Here is a 15,349-nt window from a genome sequence, read left to right on the forward strand (position 1 = left end):
AAATATTCATTTATTCCTCAATATTTATGTTGTCCCCTTCAAAGTAATCCCCTTTTTCCAATCATCGAAACACTTCTTAGTCATTTTGTGGTATAGCCTTGATTTCTGTCAGCGATGAAGTTTTTATCTCCTCAATCGTTGAAAATCGATGTCCTTTCATGGGTCTTTTCAGTTTTGGGGGAAAAAAAAGTCACTGGGGGCCAAATCCGGTGAATATCATTATTGACTTCATTCAACATCTAGTGAGCGATGGTCATGCGATGGATCTTTTAATCAAAATTAAGCAGTTTTGGAAAAAATTTCGCTGACACACGTCTCATGCCCAAAACGTCCGAAAAGATAGCATGGCATGAGCCAACCGATATGCCAACATCTTCAGCAACTTCTCTGATGGTAATTGGGTGATTTTTCAACACCATTTCTTCCATTGCTTGAACGTTTTCATCTGTTGTTGACGTGCTGAGACGTCCAAGGCGAGGTTCGTCTTTGACATCCTTTCGGCCTTCTTGGAACAGCTTGTACCACTTATACACATTTTTCTTACTTAGAGTAGACTCACCGTATGCAACTTCATTTTTTTCGAAAGAAGAAAATCGCCGAGCACACCCAACCCTTCTAAACTTTTACGCCTCTCCCAGAAAAACAACACGAGCTATACAGTCAAAACTGCGAACATATGATCGTGACGAGTGTACCAACATAAAAATATTTAAACATTGAATGTGCGTAGCCCGCGAAAATTGAAAAGTCACCTTACTTTTTGAACACACCTCGTACACGTTCAAATCCTATATCTTCATATCCTCTTTCTCGTCCTCCGTTCTCGCCCTCCCACCTCCCCAACCGCATCTATGAACTAAACACAAATACCATAATTGTTCAAATTCTAGACCCACCAAAACATTTCTCCCTTCCCTTTTTCATTCTACTCTCCCTCACTTCCAAACTTTCCATATTTCTAAGTCTCTGACTTCCACAAACCGTAGGTCAGCGAACCTTAGTCTCTCTCCTCCTCTCATTTCTCATATTAATCTACTAAAATCCATGCACATGCACATTTTTTTTGCGCATAGTATGTGGTTTTAAGGTTTGTAGGTTTATCGTTTCTAGGGATCAAAGAAGTATAGAGGAGCAGAGATGGATGAAAGCAGTAAGGAGGATAAGTGTGGTAGAGAGAGCTAATGTAGATCTAGAATATGAACATCTATGATATTTGTGTCTAGAATTTGTAGTTATAACGTTTGCAGGTTTATGATTTTCGGGGGTCATTGAAGTATAGAGGAAGAAAGATTCCGTGGGTGACAAGGAAGGGATGAGAAGGAAGAGAGAAAGAGAGAGAGAGAGAGAGAGAGAGAATATGTAGATCTAGAATATAAACATCTGTGGTACTTGCGTCCAGAGTTTGTAGCTTTAACTTTTGCAGGTTTATGGTTTTCTGGGGGCAAAGAAGTATAGTGGAAGAGAGATGGGATGGATGAGAAAAGAGGGAGAGAGTGGATATTTAGACATAGAATTTGAACATGTATGGTATTTGTGCCTAGAGTTTGTAGTTCTAAGGTTTATAGGTTTATGGTTTGTGGGTCAAAAAAGTATAGAGCAAGAGGGATAAGGTGGTCAGGGGAGGGAGAGGGGGAGAGAGGATATGTATATCTAAGATTTAAACATCTATGATACTTATGTCTAGAGTTTTTATATTTCGGGTTGAAGATTTGTGGTTTATGGGAACCAAAGATGTATATAGGAAGAAAAATGGGATGAGGTAGTAGGGAGAAAAGAAGGAGGCGAGAGTTTTTAGTGAGATTAGAATTTGTACATGTAGTGTTTTTGCGTGTAGAGTTTGCATAAATAGGCTTTTTAAGTCTATGGTTTGTGGAATTCAAAGTGACCGAGCAATGAGAGTCAGGGAGATGTGAGAAGAGAGGGAAAGGAGAAATTTGTTGGTCAAGGGGGTTGGGGATCTGAGCGGTATCAGATTTTTGCATATGAAAACTCGATTTTCCACCCTTTTTGTGATTTACGGAAAATTCTGGCGTGCTGGAGATAAATGCTAGAATATTGAAATAATATTATTGTATTGTGAATAATATTATCATATTTCGACATTTTTCTCATACGTTACAACACACAAAATATGTGCAACGCCAAGTCTATAATTCTATAGTAATTTTTAAATTATTATAAATTATGTCAAGGCAAGATTCTTAAATAACGTAATAAATAATTTTAAAGAAAATTAAAAAATTATTATAGATTATTATCAGCGAGTTGACAGAGGCATCCTTGTATCAGTTGTACACTTTTCCTCTTCCCGAATTGCAGAAATTGAGAAAACAGTTTTGTGATCAATATGATTTATTTATTGAAAATATAATAATCAAATAGTTTTATTATAGAAATTTAACGCGAATCTTATTTTTATTTTTTTAAATAATGATTTTATTCTTGCGAGCGTTTTCTGTAATATACAAAAATACAATGCACATTTTCAAACAACTTTTTTAATTCAAAAATACATTGGATCAATTTTTTTTTTTTTAATTGAAACAATAATTTTTACAAACTTTAAACATTAAAAAAGTTTTTTCTTTGGTAAAGATATTTCATTATTCTATTACAAAATTTTTGTTTAACAAACTGTTTTTTAATTGTTCAAATTAGAGAGTTTTCTAGCCCGGATATTGTATAATTCGGAAATTTTCCGTCGGCAATTCTCAAATTCGATAAGATTGTAAATTGTCGAGAATTTTTCAAATCGGGACTTTTATACTTCGATAATGTTATAATTTCGCAATTTTTACAATGATGTGTGAATATTATTTTTCGGAAAAAGCGACTGAAAAATCCCGAAAAATAAAATTCCCGACACTGTAAAATTTGTAAATTGAAAAATAAACAAATAATAAAATTCCCGAAATTATAAAAGTCCCGAAATATAAAAGTCGAATTGGAAAATTCACGAAAAATAAAATAAATAAAATTCCAGACTATAAGATATTACCGAATTTTAAAATTCCCCAAATAAAATGGCTGAATGATAAAATATCAGAAATAGAAAATTCCTAAATTTAAACAATTCAAAAAATTGTTTATTAAATATTATTTATTTATTGACAATAAAATAATCGAATAAATATTTCTGGAGGAAAAAATTTGTTTCAAAACGTGCATAGTATTTGAAAAAAAAATATAAAAGTTCTGAAAAATCGAATTTTTTATTAATAAAAAAAAATAATAAAAATAAATTTTGATATAAATCGTTGTTGAATTTAATCCTGTAAAGTTTGTTTCAAATATGTTATTATGTTGGTACGAAGAAAATGTAGGCAGAACATTTTTTCTTTCAAAGCGTAAGTGTTTTTTAATGTATTTTTTAATACAATTTTTATAAAATTATTATTCAGGTGCCAGAGATTTCATTTTTTGGGATTTTTCATTCGTCCCTTTCAGGATTTTTTTCAGTGGTCCCATATTTTTATAACTCCTCTTAAAATTATGTAATTGTTCAAAATAAAAAGTATCGATTCTCATTTAAATTATTTCAAATCTTTTTTAATTATTTTAAAAAAATTTCGGAACTTTTAAATGTCTTTTAGACTGATCCCCATTTTTCCTAACATTTTTGTAAAATCCTGCACACAAAATTGTTTCAAGAGCTTGCAGATTTTTTCTAATATTGTAAATCTTTTGAAAGATTTTGAAATATTTTTAAACATTCTCTTTGGGTTATGTACTTTTTCGAATTAAAAAATCATTTTAAATCTATCCAGAAATTTTAATTGTTTTCCTAATATTTCAAAATTCTTGAGAAGCTCCAAATTTTGTTCTTTTAATTGAAACATTCAGAAACCTCCAGCTTATTTGATTTTTTTCTAAATTAATGCTTATTTAACTGCTTTTTGAGAATCAAAATCAAATACTTTTACCTTCGAAATACAAATAAAACAACAAAACAATTATAATCGTAACATTCCAAGTTTAAACTTGTCACTCGGAAGTTGTGACAATTCATTTTCAAATTGTTTACTATTGAAAATTGTTTTTTTTTTTAAATTTCCAAACCAAATGGATTAAAAATGGAATATTTTATACTGGAATAATACTTCAGAAAGATTTTAAAACTGAATAAAGGCGTTCATTTAAAAAGCCATTAATTTGAACATTTACACTTGTGTCACTACTAAGCCTTTCGAATTAAATTAGTTCAAATTTTAACGTTAAAATATGTAAATTATATCATTTTGAACAGATCTAGAATCACTTTGTAAAATTAGTCACTCCCAAGTGCGAAGTCACATACGGCCCAACATTGGGCCATAGTCGGCAAAAATATTTCCGAAGCTCGGCTGCCATTATCGCGCCAATGACGGAATGATAACTATGGCCTGCACTTTGCAGCTAAGGTTTGGTTGCCATTGTCGGCCCAACACTCGGTACCAGTATTGGACCAAACCTAGCTGCCATCGTCGTGCCATTGCCGGATTGATAACTATGGCCTTGACTTGGCAGCCAGGGCTTTTCTGCCATTGCCGGCCCAAAACTGGCTACGGTCTAAGGATATGACAAAAAAGATATTTAAAAAATAAATATTAACTGATTGCGAGTACTTTGAATATAAATATTAATGGTCCTGTTTAGATTGAATACATATATTACATTTTGAACATTATATTCCAAATAAAATTTCTAGCGCTACGGGGTATCGAACCTACATCTATATACCTAAATCTATCGCCCAACAGCTGGGCGTGCTAACCACTCCGCTAAACTGATAAGTTGAAACTCTGTGAAAAAGCCATTCTCATAAGCTGCAGTTCAGAAAAATTAGAGAACCAAATTATAAGCTATCTTTTTCTAATTATTTATAATTATGTGACGTTGTGTAAATGTAAAATACATGAAATGTTAACAGGAATATCAATACACTAATTTTTAAATAAATAATTTAAATCGATTACAATTTTTCTTCGCGTAATATTTCATTTTTATCCGTTGTAGCCTGCATTACAACTTTTTGCAATGACAGGAAATGTAATTTTTATAAACATTAACAATTTTTAATGACAGAACTTAACAAATTTCATCGTGAACTTTAACAATTTTTCAATAAATTTTTTTTTATCTTTCGTGTAAGATTTGTTTATTAGGTGCTAAAACTAAGACTTGGTGAAACAAAGTGCCGATTCTGGGTCAAGCATCAGTGGAGAATCGGCAAATATAAATAGCCAATATAGGCTGCCAGCACTGGCTCAACATCGGGCCGATTTAAATAAAATATGGTTTGCCGTGGTAAAAGTGACACTTGGCCCAGTAATGTGCCGTCACTGGGCCAGACTTTGGCTGATCCTCGTGAAACATGGTTCCCCGTACTAAAAGTGAGACTTGGTGCATTAAAGTGCCGATATTCAGCTCTGGCGATTCGCACTTGGGCTGTTAAATTTTTAATACTAGAACTGCAGTTCAATTTTCAAATTGACTTTCATTTCCGGATTTGTCCCGGTCGCGAGTCTAGCTCAATATTTAGAACAACTTTCATTTTTTTGAAATTGTAATTTTTCGGTTGTAACTTACGGGACAATCATTTTATTCTTTGAAAGATTTTCTACAAATCTTGTTGATAATTTTTACATTCTCGTCCAAAATTTTTATGAAAAATAACTTTTTTGGATTTTATTAAATGTCGACGTTTTGAGGCCCCTTGAGTCAGAAAAATAAGTTTTCACGTCGGGTTCTATTTGTCTGTCCAGCGTCGTCGTTGTTGTTGTTGTCTGTATACTAGATAACTTTCGAAAGACTGGTCCGATTGGATTGGGCTTTAACACACTGCTTAAGGGACCAAAAAGAAAGATCAAGTTCGTTAAACAGCCATTTAAAAAAAATCCAGAAAGTTGAAGCTTTTTCAAAATTTTTGAGACCACTTTTGTCAAAATTTGAAAATTCTATCTACAGCCATTTATGGTACAAAAAATATGAACAATTTATCCTGACAACTTTTTTTGATAAAATGAATCTTACCAAAGTTAAAGGATTTTCAACATCCAAAAAACCAAACGAAAATGGACATTTGAAGCAAAGCAAAGAATATGTAAAAAAGTCAAGAGGCGAAAAACGCTACTTCTTCAAGGGCCCATGATTATTTGACCACATTCTCATCCATAATGAGAAGAGTTTTATGCGAAAAATGATTTTCACGAATTTCATGAAATTTCGACGTTTTGAGGCTCCTTGAATCAGAAAAACAAGTTTTTACGTCGGTATCTGTCTGCCTCTCTGGCGTCTACGTTGTCGTTGTCATTGTTGTTGTGGTAAACTATATATCGGATAACTTTCGAACGAATAATCGAATCGGATTGTAATATTTTTATTTTTACAACAAATATTTTTCTTCAATTCAATTCTTGCAATAAAAGTGTTTCGAATGGATTTTTTAAAAATCTTTCGGGGAATAAAATTAGTATGTATAGGTCGACAAAGGTTTGTTTTCTTTACCAAATTTGGCTTTCGTCTAAATTTTTCCAGTTGTTTTTACTATAGTAGAATTTACATTTGTATCTCGGGTGAAGAAATCCATTCTATTGTTTGACAAATATTCTTTGTAAATCAATATTTTTCACAGAAAATTACCTTGAGTGACCTTCAATTATAATTTTATAAACGTGAAAAAACCACATTTCAATGTTTTCTATGAAAAACACAATCCCTGAGACAGAACGAAAATGGAATTAATAAGAGTTAATTTATTCAGGAACAAGATTTTTTGAACAAAAGTGTTCTTGAGTGAACCTTTAATATAATTTGTTAATTTTTACAAAAATCAGGCATTATTTCCTTGCAAGAAAAAAAAATTTGTGGGGGGTGACAAATGATCAAAAAATAAATAAAACTTGAAGTTGTGCGATTTTAATTTGTATCTAAATAATTTGAAAGGTTTTAATATAAAATTATCGAACACTTTCCATTCAAAAATTCAGATGACATATTTAAATAGCTTTAAATTTGAAATTATTCAATATACTGAAGACTACAAAATTTAAAATGTCTCAACTATTAAGGCTTTAAATATTTTTAAATTGCTGTTCTGAAAACTAAGTAGCACTTATTCTTTTATTAAGAAATCACAACCAAAATTATATAAAAAGGTTTTAAAAGAGTTTTAAAAACCTGAAAAATTCAAGTTCTTAAACTGAAGGTCTAAAAATTTGCAAATTTTACAATTAATGTTGTGTAAATTGTATTGGCATCTTAAAAGAGTATAAATAGTTCTTAAACTAGTTTTTAAATTTTCTGAAGTTTACCTCTTTTACATACCTAGATGTCAAAAAAGCCTACCCAATTTTTTCAAATTATAATCACTTATTTTCTAAGAGAAAATCACCCCCGTTTACCAGTGACTGAAATGGATTAGAAAAAAATCGCCAAGATCCAAGAATAAAAATTGAATGTACAGTGAATTATTAAATTTTTTATTGTGATTATCTTAAAGTTTGTGATATCAAAAATTTCCATAAAATTTTTTTTATTAATACTGTAGGAAAAATCAAGAAGATCGAGCGCCGAAATTATAATTAGAGCAAATTTTCTGTAATTCTATCGGGACGGCTAAAATATCCCGAAAAATAAAATTTCCGACTCGGTAAAACTCTCTGCCCCGAAAAATACAATTCCAAAACTAATAAGATTCCAGAAAAGTTTATAATATTAATAAAATTGAAAATTCCCAAATAATAAAACTCCACAAATAAAGTTGTTTTTTAATCAATATTAATTATTTATTAAAAATACGATCATAAAATATTGTTATCAAATAAATTTTTGTTTAATATTTAAAGTGTAAAAAATTATTTTTTTGAATTTAAAATCAAAATCATACAAAAAATGTTACCGACAAATTAATATACAAAAACACGTGTTTTTTAATTAACATTTCGATTTTTCGGATGAACTTTTGTGATTTAAAAAATACTATATACATTTGCAACCAGAATATCTTATCCAGAAATATATTTTGTTTTAAATATAAACAATAATGTTTAAACACTTGAAACATTTAAAAAGTTGTTTCTATGGTATAAATATTTGATTCTTTCAATTAAAAAAAATATTTCTCAAAGAAAAATGTTTTCAGCACTTGTTTATCTCGAAATGCCTTTCTATAATACTTTTTTAAAATTAAAAATATGATTTTTCGAGATTTTTTTTATAATTAAAGAAAAAGACTATGTACCGAAAACCTGGATCAAGCTTCAGATCTGAAAAAATTCAGTGATACATACATGTCAAACTTTTCTAACCTCAAAAAATCTTTCTACTGCTTTACTGTCATATTTTACGAAGAATGAGAAAACAAGAATTCGACATCGTAGTACGATGAGGGCAGCATTTTTCTTATTTTTTTTCGAAAAACCGAAACTTGCCCAGTCTCTTACCACCGTGAATCCCCTTCCGGTGCCAACAAAATTATCAAAGTGCATTTTTAAATGCTTAAAATCGAATGTTATTGGTAAATTTTGAGTGTTTCACGGGTTTTTTCATTTTTTTGGACCCCGCTCCGACAGCCTTAAAAATTAAATTGACATTTTTGCACAACTTTAGTTTAAGTTAGTGTGTCTCGTCGGAAATGTTTTTTTAAACCAGAATATAGCGGTTTGGTTGTATATATTGTACAAAAATATAAATGATTAATTCTGAAGTCCAGATTTCGGTTTTCATCATTAAAAAAATATATTGTCCATGCTTCTCTTTTTATTATTTTAGATAATAATTCTCTTTTTGCGCGATCTGGGTGTCTTCCTTGACTTTACCCTGACTTACTTACTTTGATCATTTATCTATGATTTTGAAAAAAATCGCTTAAAGCTTTAGGTTTCATTGTCAGAACCTCTAACTCTTTTCATAATATTCTAGTTTTTAAAACACTCTATTTCTCGCTAGTCAGACCTCATCTTGAAACGGCCTCCATCATCTGGGCACCCTTCTATGTGACCCATATGTTGAGAATTGAGCGAGTACAGAACAGATTTCTCAGATTCGCAGCTTGGCACCTTGGTATACATAGGAATAGATTTGACCACGCTACACTGAACATCGAACTGCCTTAAATATACCTTCAATGCAATTCCGACTCTTACCAGCAGACTTGCGTTTTCTCCATGATGTAATTAATGGTCATATCGATTCTCCACAAATTCTAGCCCTGATCTTGTTCTCTGCTCCTACTCTCTCCTACTCTCCCCCCCCCCCCTCTCTCTCTCTCAAACGCTCGACCTTTACTTTTAGAGTTCCTTTTCAGCGAACAAATTATGGTGGAAATAGTACTCTTACACGCATTTCGTGCGCTTTTTTGTTTACAACTACAACTTTTATATTTCGTTCACTTTATATTTAGATCCTTTCTCATACTATATGTAATAAAAGGCGTTGCCCGTTGAATGTTTAAATAAATAAACAATAATTACTATAAAATGAAAAAGTTTTATATTAATTTATATGAGTATATTATTTATATTAATGGACTTTCTAAGCAGAATCAGCTAAATAAACGACTAGGAAAATATTTAGGTTCAAAGTCAAAAAATTAAAAAAAAAAAAAATGAACATTTTAAAGTCTTGAATTCAACTTTTCGCAAATTTAGAAAAGTGTTCCAAAAATTTTAGAATAATTGTAATAAATGAAGTTTCAAACTCGGGTTAAATGCGACTTTTGGACTTCTGGCTTCCCAAAGAGTCTCACCGGGTTTTAATGCAAAAACGGCCCCAAAGCCAAATAAGATTTCGTATAAACTAATCAAAGGGACTTAGCTTAAGATTGTTGTTTGCCAATCTTCAGTCTGATAGCCACCATATTGGATGAGTAATCGTTGATTATACGAATTTCGTTTTCGAAATGTTTAGCTAAACTAATGATGGCAAAAATCTGAAAAAATCCATTGTACTTCTTGACATCAAGAGACATGTCTGTAAATTTTATGCAAATTTTTGCATGCAAAATTCGCAATGAAAAAAATTGAAAATTATTTTCATGGTATTTTTTATTTTAAAAATCCAATAACATTGTCGAGTTTTTCATTATTAATGAGCCTTACAAAGACGCATATATCCTGATTTTTAAAGATTGTTATACAATGTAGACGATAGTTAAAAATAACGTTTATTGTCAAAATCCGTGGTTTCGATGGTGTTCGTCGTTCAGGTGTATTTGCCGATTTTTGTTGTACAGGCATTATTTTATAGCTTGTAATTTATTAGTATTTTCAACAATGATACTGATCAATATTCTACAATATTCAATTAATATAATTACACAGGCCCACAAAAAGAAAAAAGTTTCCTGAGCAGATCACCAGACAGGTGTATTCTTATGTATTTTTCGTTGCTGAATCCGAATCCGAAGTCAGATTGGAGGGTTCCCCAGTTACTTTTCGAGAAAAATGCAAAAAAAATTGTTTTTTATGGTTTATAATACAAAAATGATTAAAATGTAGGGTTTTAAATTGGTTTCTCTTGCGCACACGCTTCTCTTCGAATGTTCGATGTAAAGGGTTTCTGTGACGTTTTTGTCCCGATGTTTTCGTGTCTCTTTTTCATCAGCAGTAGTCTGCCAACATATTTACATCCCATCGTCCTTGGAATCGACGTTCGAATTCTTTTAGGTCTTGGTTCTGAAAATATTTGCTTTGACTAGCAAACGACTTTACGTGTATATATATATATATATATATTAGCACATACATATACATACTTCAATCAAACGAATAAGCTCCTTGTAGTTTCAGGGGATATGGTTTTTCATGCGTTGCAACAGTTCCTAAAGCCCTGAGAGGATTAAAATTTCGTGGAAAAATATAAAGCTATGGTTTTTTATGTTTTTCAATCCGTAGTAATCAAATTTGTACTTAGATCATTTTTCATTTTTTCACACCGAATATGTTATTTCAAAAAGAAAAATTGAAGGTAGTCTAGACCCAAAACTTTTCGACGATATCTAATTACGAGAAGATTATATACCCTGCTCAAAGAAATCAATTACATACTATTGAAAACCATGAAATATTCTTCAATTTTCTAATTTTTAATGTTGCCCATTTTCAATCAAATGAACTTTTCAAATGGCCTTAGTTACGACATTAAGTTCGTCAGATATAATGGACTTTCCCGAGATGACCAAAATGATTTTAAAAATTTTGTACGAGTTCCTGTCAAATGAGTTAAGCGGTATCCTATGCAGCTGATATAATAGGCAAGGAAAACAATATTGGAATAAGTTATGTCAAAGAAGCTCCAAATATAATCAAAGTAGAAGTTCGTTCAAGACTTATAAGAAGTAGATGATAGAAAAGTTTTGTCGAGTACAAACCGAATTCGGTTAGATATTTGGGATTCAAACAACACGTTTGTGAATGCTCTAATGGCAAAAGTAACTATTTGTTGTTGTTCTCATGTCGCTGTTGTTAAATATGATTCATTCCATGCCAGAAATCTTTCAAAAATTGTGAAACCAGCAGAATATCTAAGTAGATTATTCATTACTGGAAATAGAGCAGTTGTGATACTTGAAGATAGAGATGAAGACAACAAAATCTATATTTTTTGTCTGTCATTACTCAATACCCATAGCTAGTTTAAGATAAGCAATTTGAATTTTTTAATATATTGTTATTTAAGTGTTTGCAATATATAAGAAGCAATTTTAAAAATCGAAGTCTTTTGTTTTGTCAGCGTTTTTGATTATGGGATACAGTCATTTGATTTGAATGTACTTATTGCACTTCCTGTGCCTTTTTTATTACGTTGAATATTCACATTGATTATTGTTAAAAATATTGATGAATTATATCTTCATCCACATTGTTAAAAAATCTGAAAATCAGGATATATGCGTCTTTAAAGGATTCATCAATGGTCAAAAACTTATCTATGCTAATGGCTGAAAAAAAATAAGTCCAAAAATGTTTGCAATTTTTTTATTTCGAAATTCACACGCAGAAATTTGCAAAAAATATACGGAAATGTTCCTTCATGTCAAGAAGTGCTGTGATTTTTTCAGATTTTTCTGATCAATAGGCCTTAGAATAGTTAATACGAGATCTTATTTGGTTGTGGGGCCGTTTTTGCATTAAACACGGTGAGAACCTTCCTATTGCACGAATAAATATTTTGTATAAATATTTAGAAATCAAACAATACTTACTCATGCTCTTGATTAACAATCAAAGAATAGGATTTACTCTTGATTTGATGATTTTCCAAATTTTAGGAACCCTTTTCTAGATTTAGCTAAGAGTTAAACTCAACATTTCAAAATGGTCATTTTGCTAAATAAACTCTTAACTTTGAATTATTTTCTATGATATTTCAAATGATTCTACTTAGAAAGTCATAGCTTCAGTTTCTGCACAGGTATTCGTCTTTGAAGTGAAGTATAAGTCTTCAAACGTTTGAAGTAAATGCGCCCAAACTTTCCGTCGTTAACTGACATAAGTTAAATACAGGGATTGTTGCCAAACAGCAGAAAATTTTATGGTTTTGCATATCTCCATTGGTTAATAGATTATAAATATTTTGGGGGCATAGTGCTACAGAAGGCGAAAAAATTATTATCTGTACTGCTTAAATAAATTACGATTGTTTATTATGACAACCCAAATTGTTTAGTTTGTGTAGGAACTTGGGAGTTCCCAAGTTCCTACATAAAGTAGCTATCTGGCATAAATAACCTTATCAGAATGATATTTTTTGACAAAATAAAAAATTTTAAACTTGCCGATAAATTTGTTTCCCAATACTTTACAGATTTTGCAAAAATATATTCACTTTTTAAGCTAATTTTGGTCTTTTACTACATTAAAAATACTTCTAAATGAAAAGGTAAAAAGTGAAAATCGTTCAACAATGATTAATAATTGATTTAATGTTTTCAAAAACATTTCGTTTATTTTTAAGCAACGGTATTTTAATATTCTTTACTTCTGGGTTCATAGTTAAAGTAATGTTGTCACCTAACAAAAAAATCCAAAAAATTTTGATGTAGTTCAACAAGTAAATAGATCTTTCATGTATTATTATTATAAATGAGGAAAAAGTAAACTTTTTTGATTGACATAATTCTAAGTTCATGCCAGAAAAGAACAGGCACCTTGACGTGTGCGTGTCGTGTGTTTAAAACTTCAAAATAATTTGTATTCTGAAAATATGGTAAGACGATATCAAACTTATTTAAATATACAGAAGTACGTTAAAAAATTACAAATTAGTACACCGAATGAAATGGATTGCTAGAAATGATATAATTTATTGAATAATAAGTCACCTGTCGGGAATATCCTGAGGTGGAGGAGATGCTACTTTGTCGACGGACGGTTGTCTGGACCCTGTCAACCTGGAGTGTGCTCTGGCATATCGATCCACGGAACTGTCTCTACTCGGTGGCCTTTTATAGTGATCTAACCTGAAATTTTAAAAAATATCTATTTGTGATATAATTGCGCAAAATAGGTGAGACGCAAAGAGTGTGGAACTTGCAGAATGTGTCGGAGGCTTAAAGCGCGAGTCGGAGGTATAATTTTTTTCTAAACAATGTTTAAGAATACCTTTATTTTGCCGGTGTGCAAAGTTACTTATTTCTCTAAAGTAGGCATTTAGAGTCATAGAAGTCCACACTTTCTAGGTGGATTTTGCAAGAAAGATGTTTCGAATCTTAATCAACTTTATCAAGATTCGAGGTCTCCGAGGAATTCTAAACCGAATTCAATTAAATTTGGCAGCTGATGGGATCAAGCGTGATTTTATGTTAATGCCTTAGAAATGTTGAGATCAAAACCACTCGGAGAAAAACAGATGTTCGCACAGACTATCTAGATATCAATAGATAATATCTTAGCGATTTAACTATGGGACAGAAATCTAGATACTGAAGTAGAGCATCCGTAGATATTAAAAAGAAGATTTTGACTGACAATATCCAAGATATTAAAGGGCAGAATCTAAGATATTCAAGAAATATTTTTTAATTGTGCAAAAATTACCTGTAAAGCATGCCATTTTCTGTAAAATGCAAAAGAATATTAATATCGTAGTCCTCTGTTGTGAAAATCCGAATCCTCAAGCATTCGGCTTTTTGCATAATTATGCGATTTTTGTGTTTAACACATAACACACTGTTCAAGGCTAATATGAAAGATGCCTGTAGCTGAGTTCTTATTTTCTTGAGAAAATTATAACATATCCAAAAACATTTAATCCATTTTCCACCAATACTTATAGTGCAATAGATATCCGAAAAACCACAATACACACGATGAAAGCTCAAGATACAGACAAAATCTTTTGTCGCCATGCCACACGTCAGCGACCTTGCTCCGATAAAATTTAGCTTTTTTAATATCTTAGATATTAGCTGTTAATATCAAATATTTTATACTTTCAATATAAACAGATATTGCCCTTTAATATTTTGTATGTTGAATAGAAGATATTAGATAGTATGCCGTAATAGCTATATATTATGGTTAAATATCAAAGTTTTTAATATCTGCTTATCAATATCTATTTTTCTCCGTGCACAAAACCAACCAAATTTCAAACCAGAAAATACTAAAAAATCAGGCCATTAAAACTAAAATATATTTAGACAAATTAATTTTTGTTTTGAAGCAACCAACTGTAAACTCGATTGAAGCATTTTCATATCTTTGAATTGACAACGTGGCATCGTGAGTTGTTAATGTCCTGGCATATCGTAACTTCAAGCACAAATTTTGGTTGTTTTTTATCAACGCCATATTCAGAGTTCCAACTCTCTTAACTCAGCTGTATATTACCTTAATTTTAACGATTTGTTTTAGTGATTCACTAATGAATAATCTCCACAATGAATTTTGCTGCAAGTCTCTACTTTAAACATTTTACCAATATCGTTAGTTCGCTTTCAGAAATGTCTCCAGTTGGATAAAGGATAAATATCGCTGATTTACCTATACATTTTTTTCGTGTGTGATTTAAATTAAAAGTATATAGCAGCATATCCTCGCTGCATATATATTGTTAGGATTTTCGATATCTTGAATATTTAAAGAATGTCACCTATTAAGTGTAAGAAATGGAAATTATTCTTTGAAATAAATGGTAAAATTTTAGGAACTATTCAATATATTGAATATTCTAACAATATATATCGAAAATATGTTTCTACTTCATTGGATAAAATAGGCTGTACAGGCGCGAACGGCAGCAAAATTAAATATTTTTACGGTCATTGAAGAATACGAGGGTGGATTGATAAGTTTCCGGCCTGACCAAGAAAAACAACGTTTTTAAGAATTTTTTTTTTATTTCTCAACATAATCTCCTCCAAGGC

The 15,349-nt window shown here is 31.0% G+C and overlaps 1 protein-coding gene across 13 annotated transcripts in view; it reads right to left on the reverse strand.

Annotated features, from left to right (window-relative positions):
* The window catches only part of LOC117167443 (junctophilin-2), a 219,730-nt gene that overhangs the window by 63,718 nt on the left and 140,663 nt on the right, over positions 1-15,349 (reverse strand). For all 13 annotated transcript variants that reach the window (XM_033352389.1, XM_033352390.1, XM_033352378.1 and 10 more), the window contains one exon: positions 13,304-13,441. In XM_033352389.1, coding sequence (XP_033208280.1) covers positions 13,304-13,441 — 138 coding nt within the window. The remainder of the gene's footprint in view (positions 1-13,303; positions 13,442-15,349) is intronic.

Source organism: Belonocnema kinseyi, chromosome 2, assembly GCF_010883055.1.
Source record: "Belonocnema kinseyi isolate 2016_QV_RU_SX_M_011 chromosome 2, B_treatae_v1, whole genome shotgun sequence".
NCBI lineage: Eukaryota > Metazoa > Arthropoda > Insecta > Hymenoptera > Cynipidae > Belonocnema > Belonocnema kinseyi.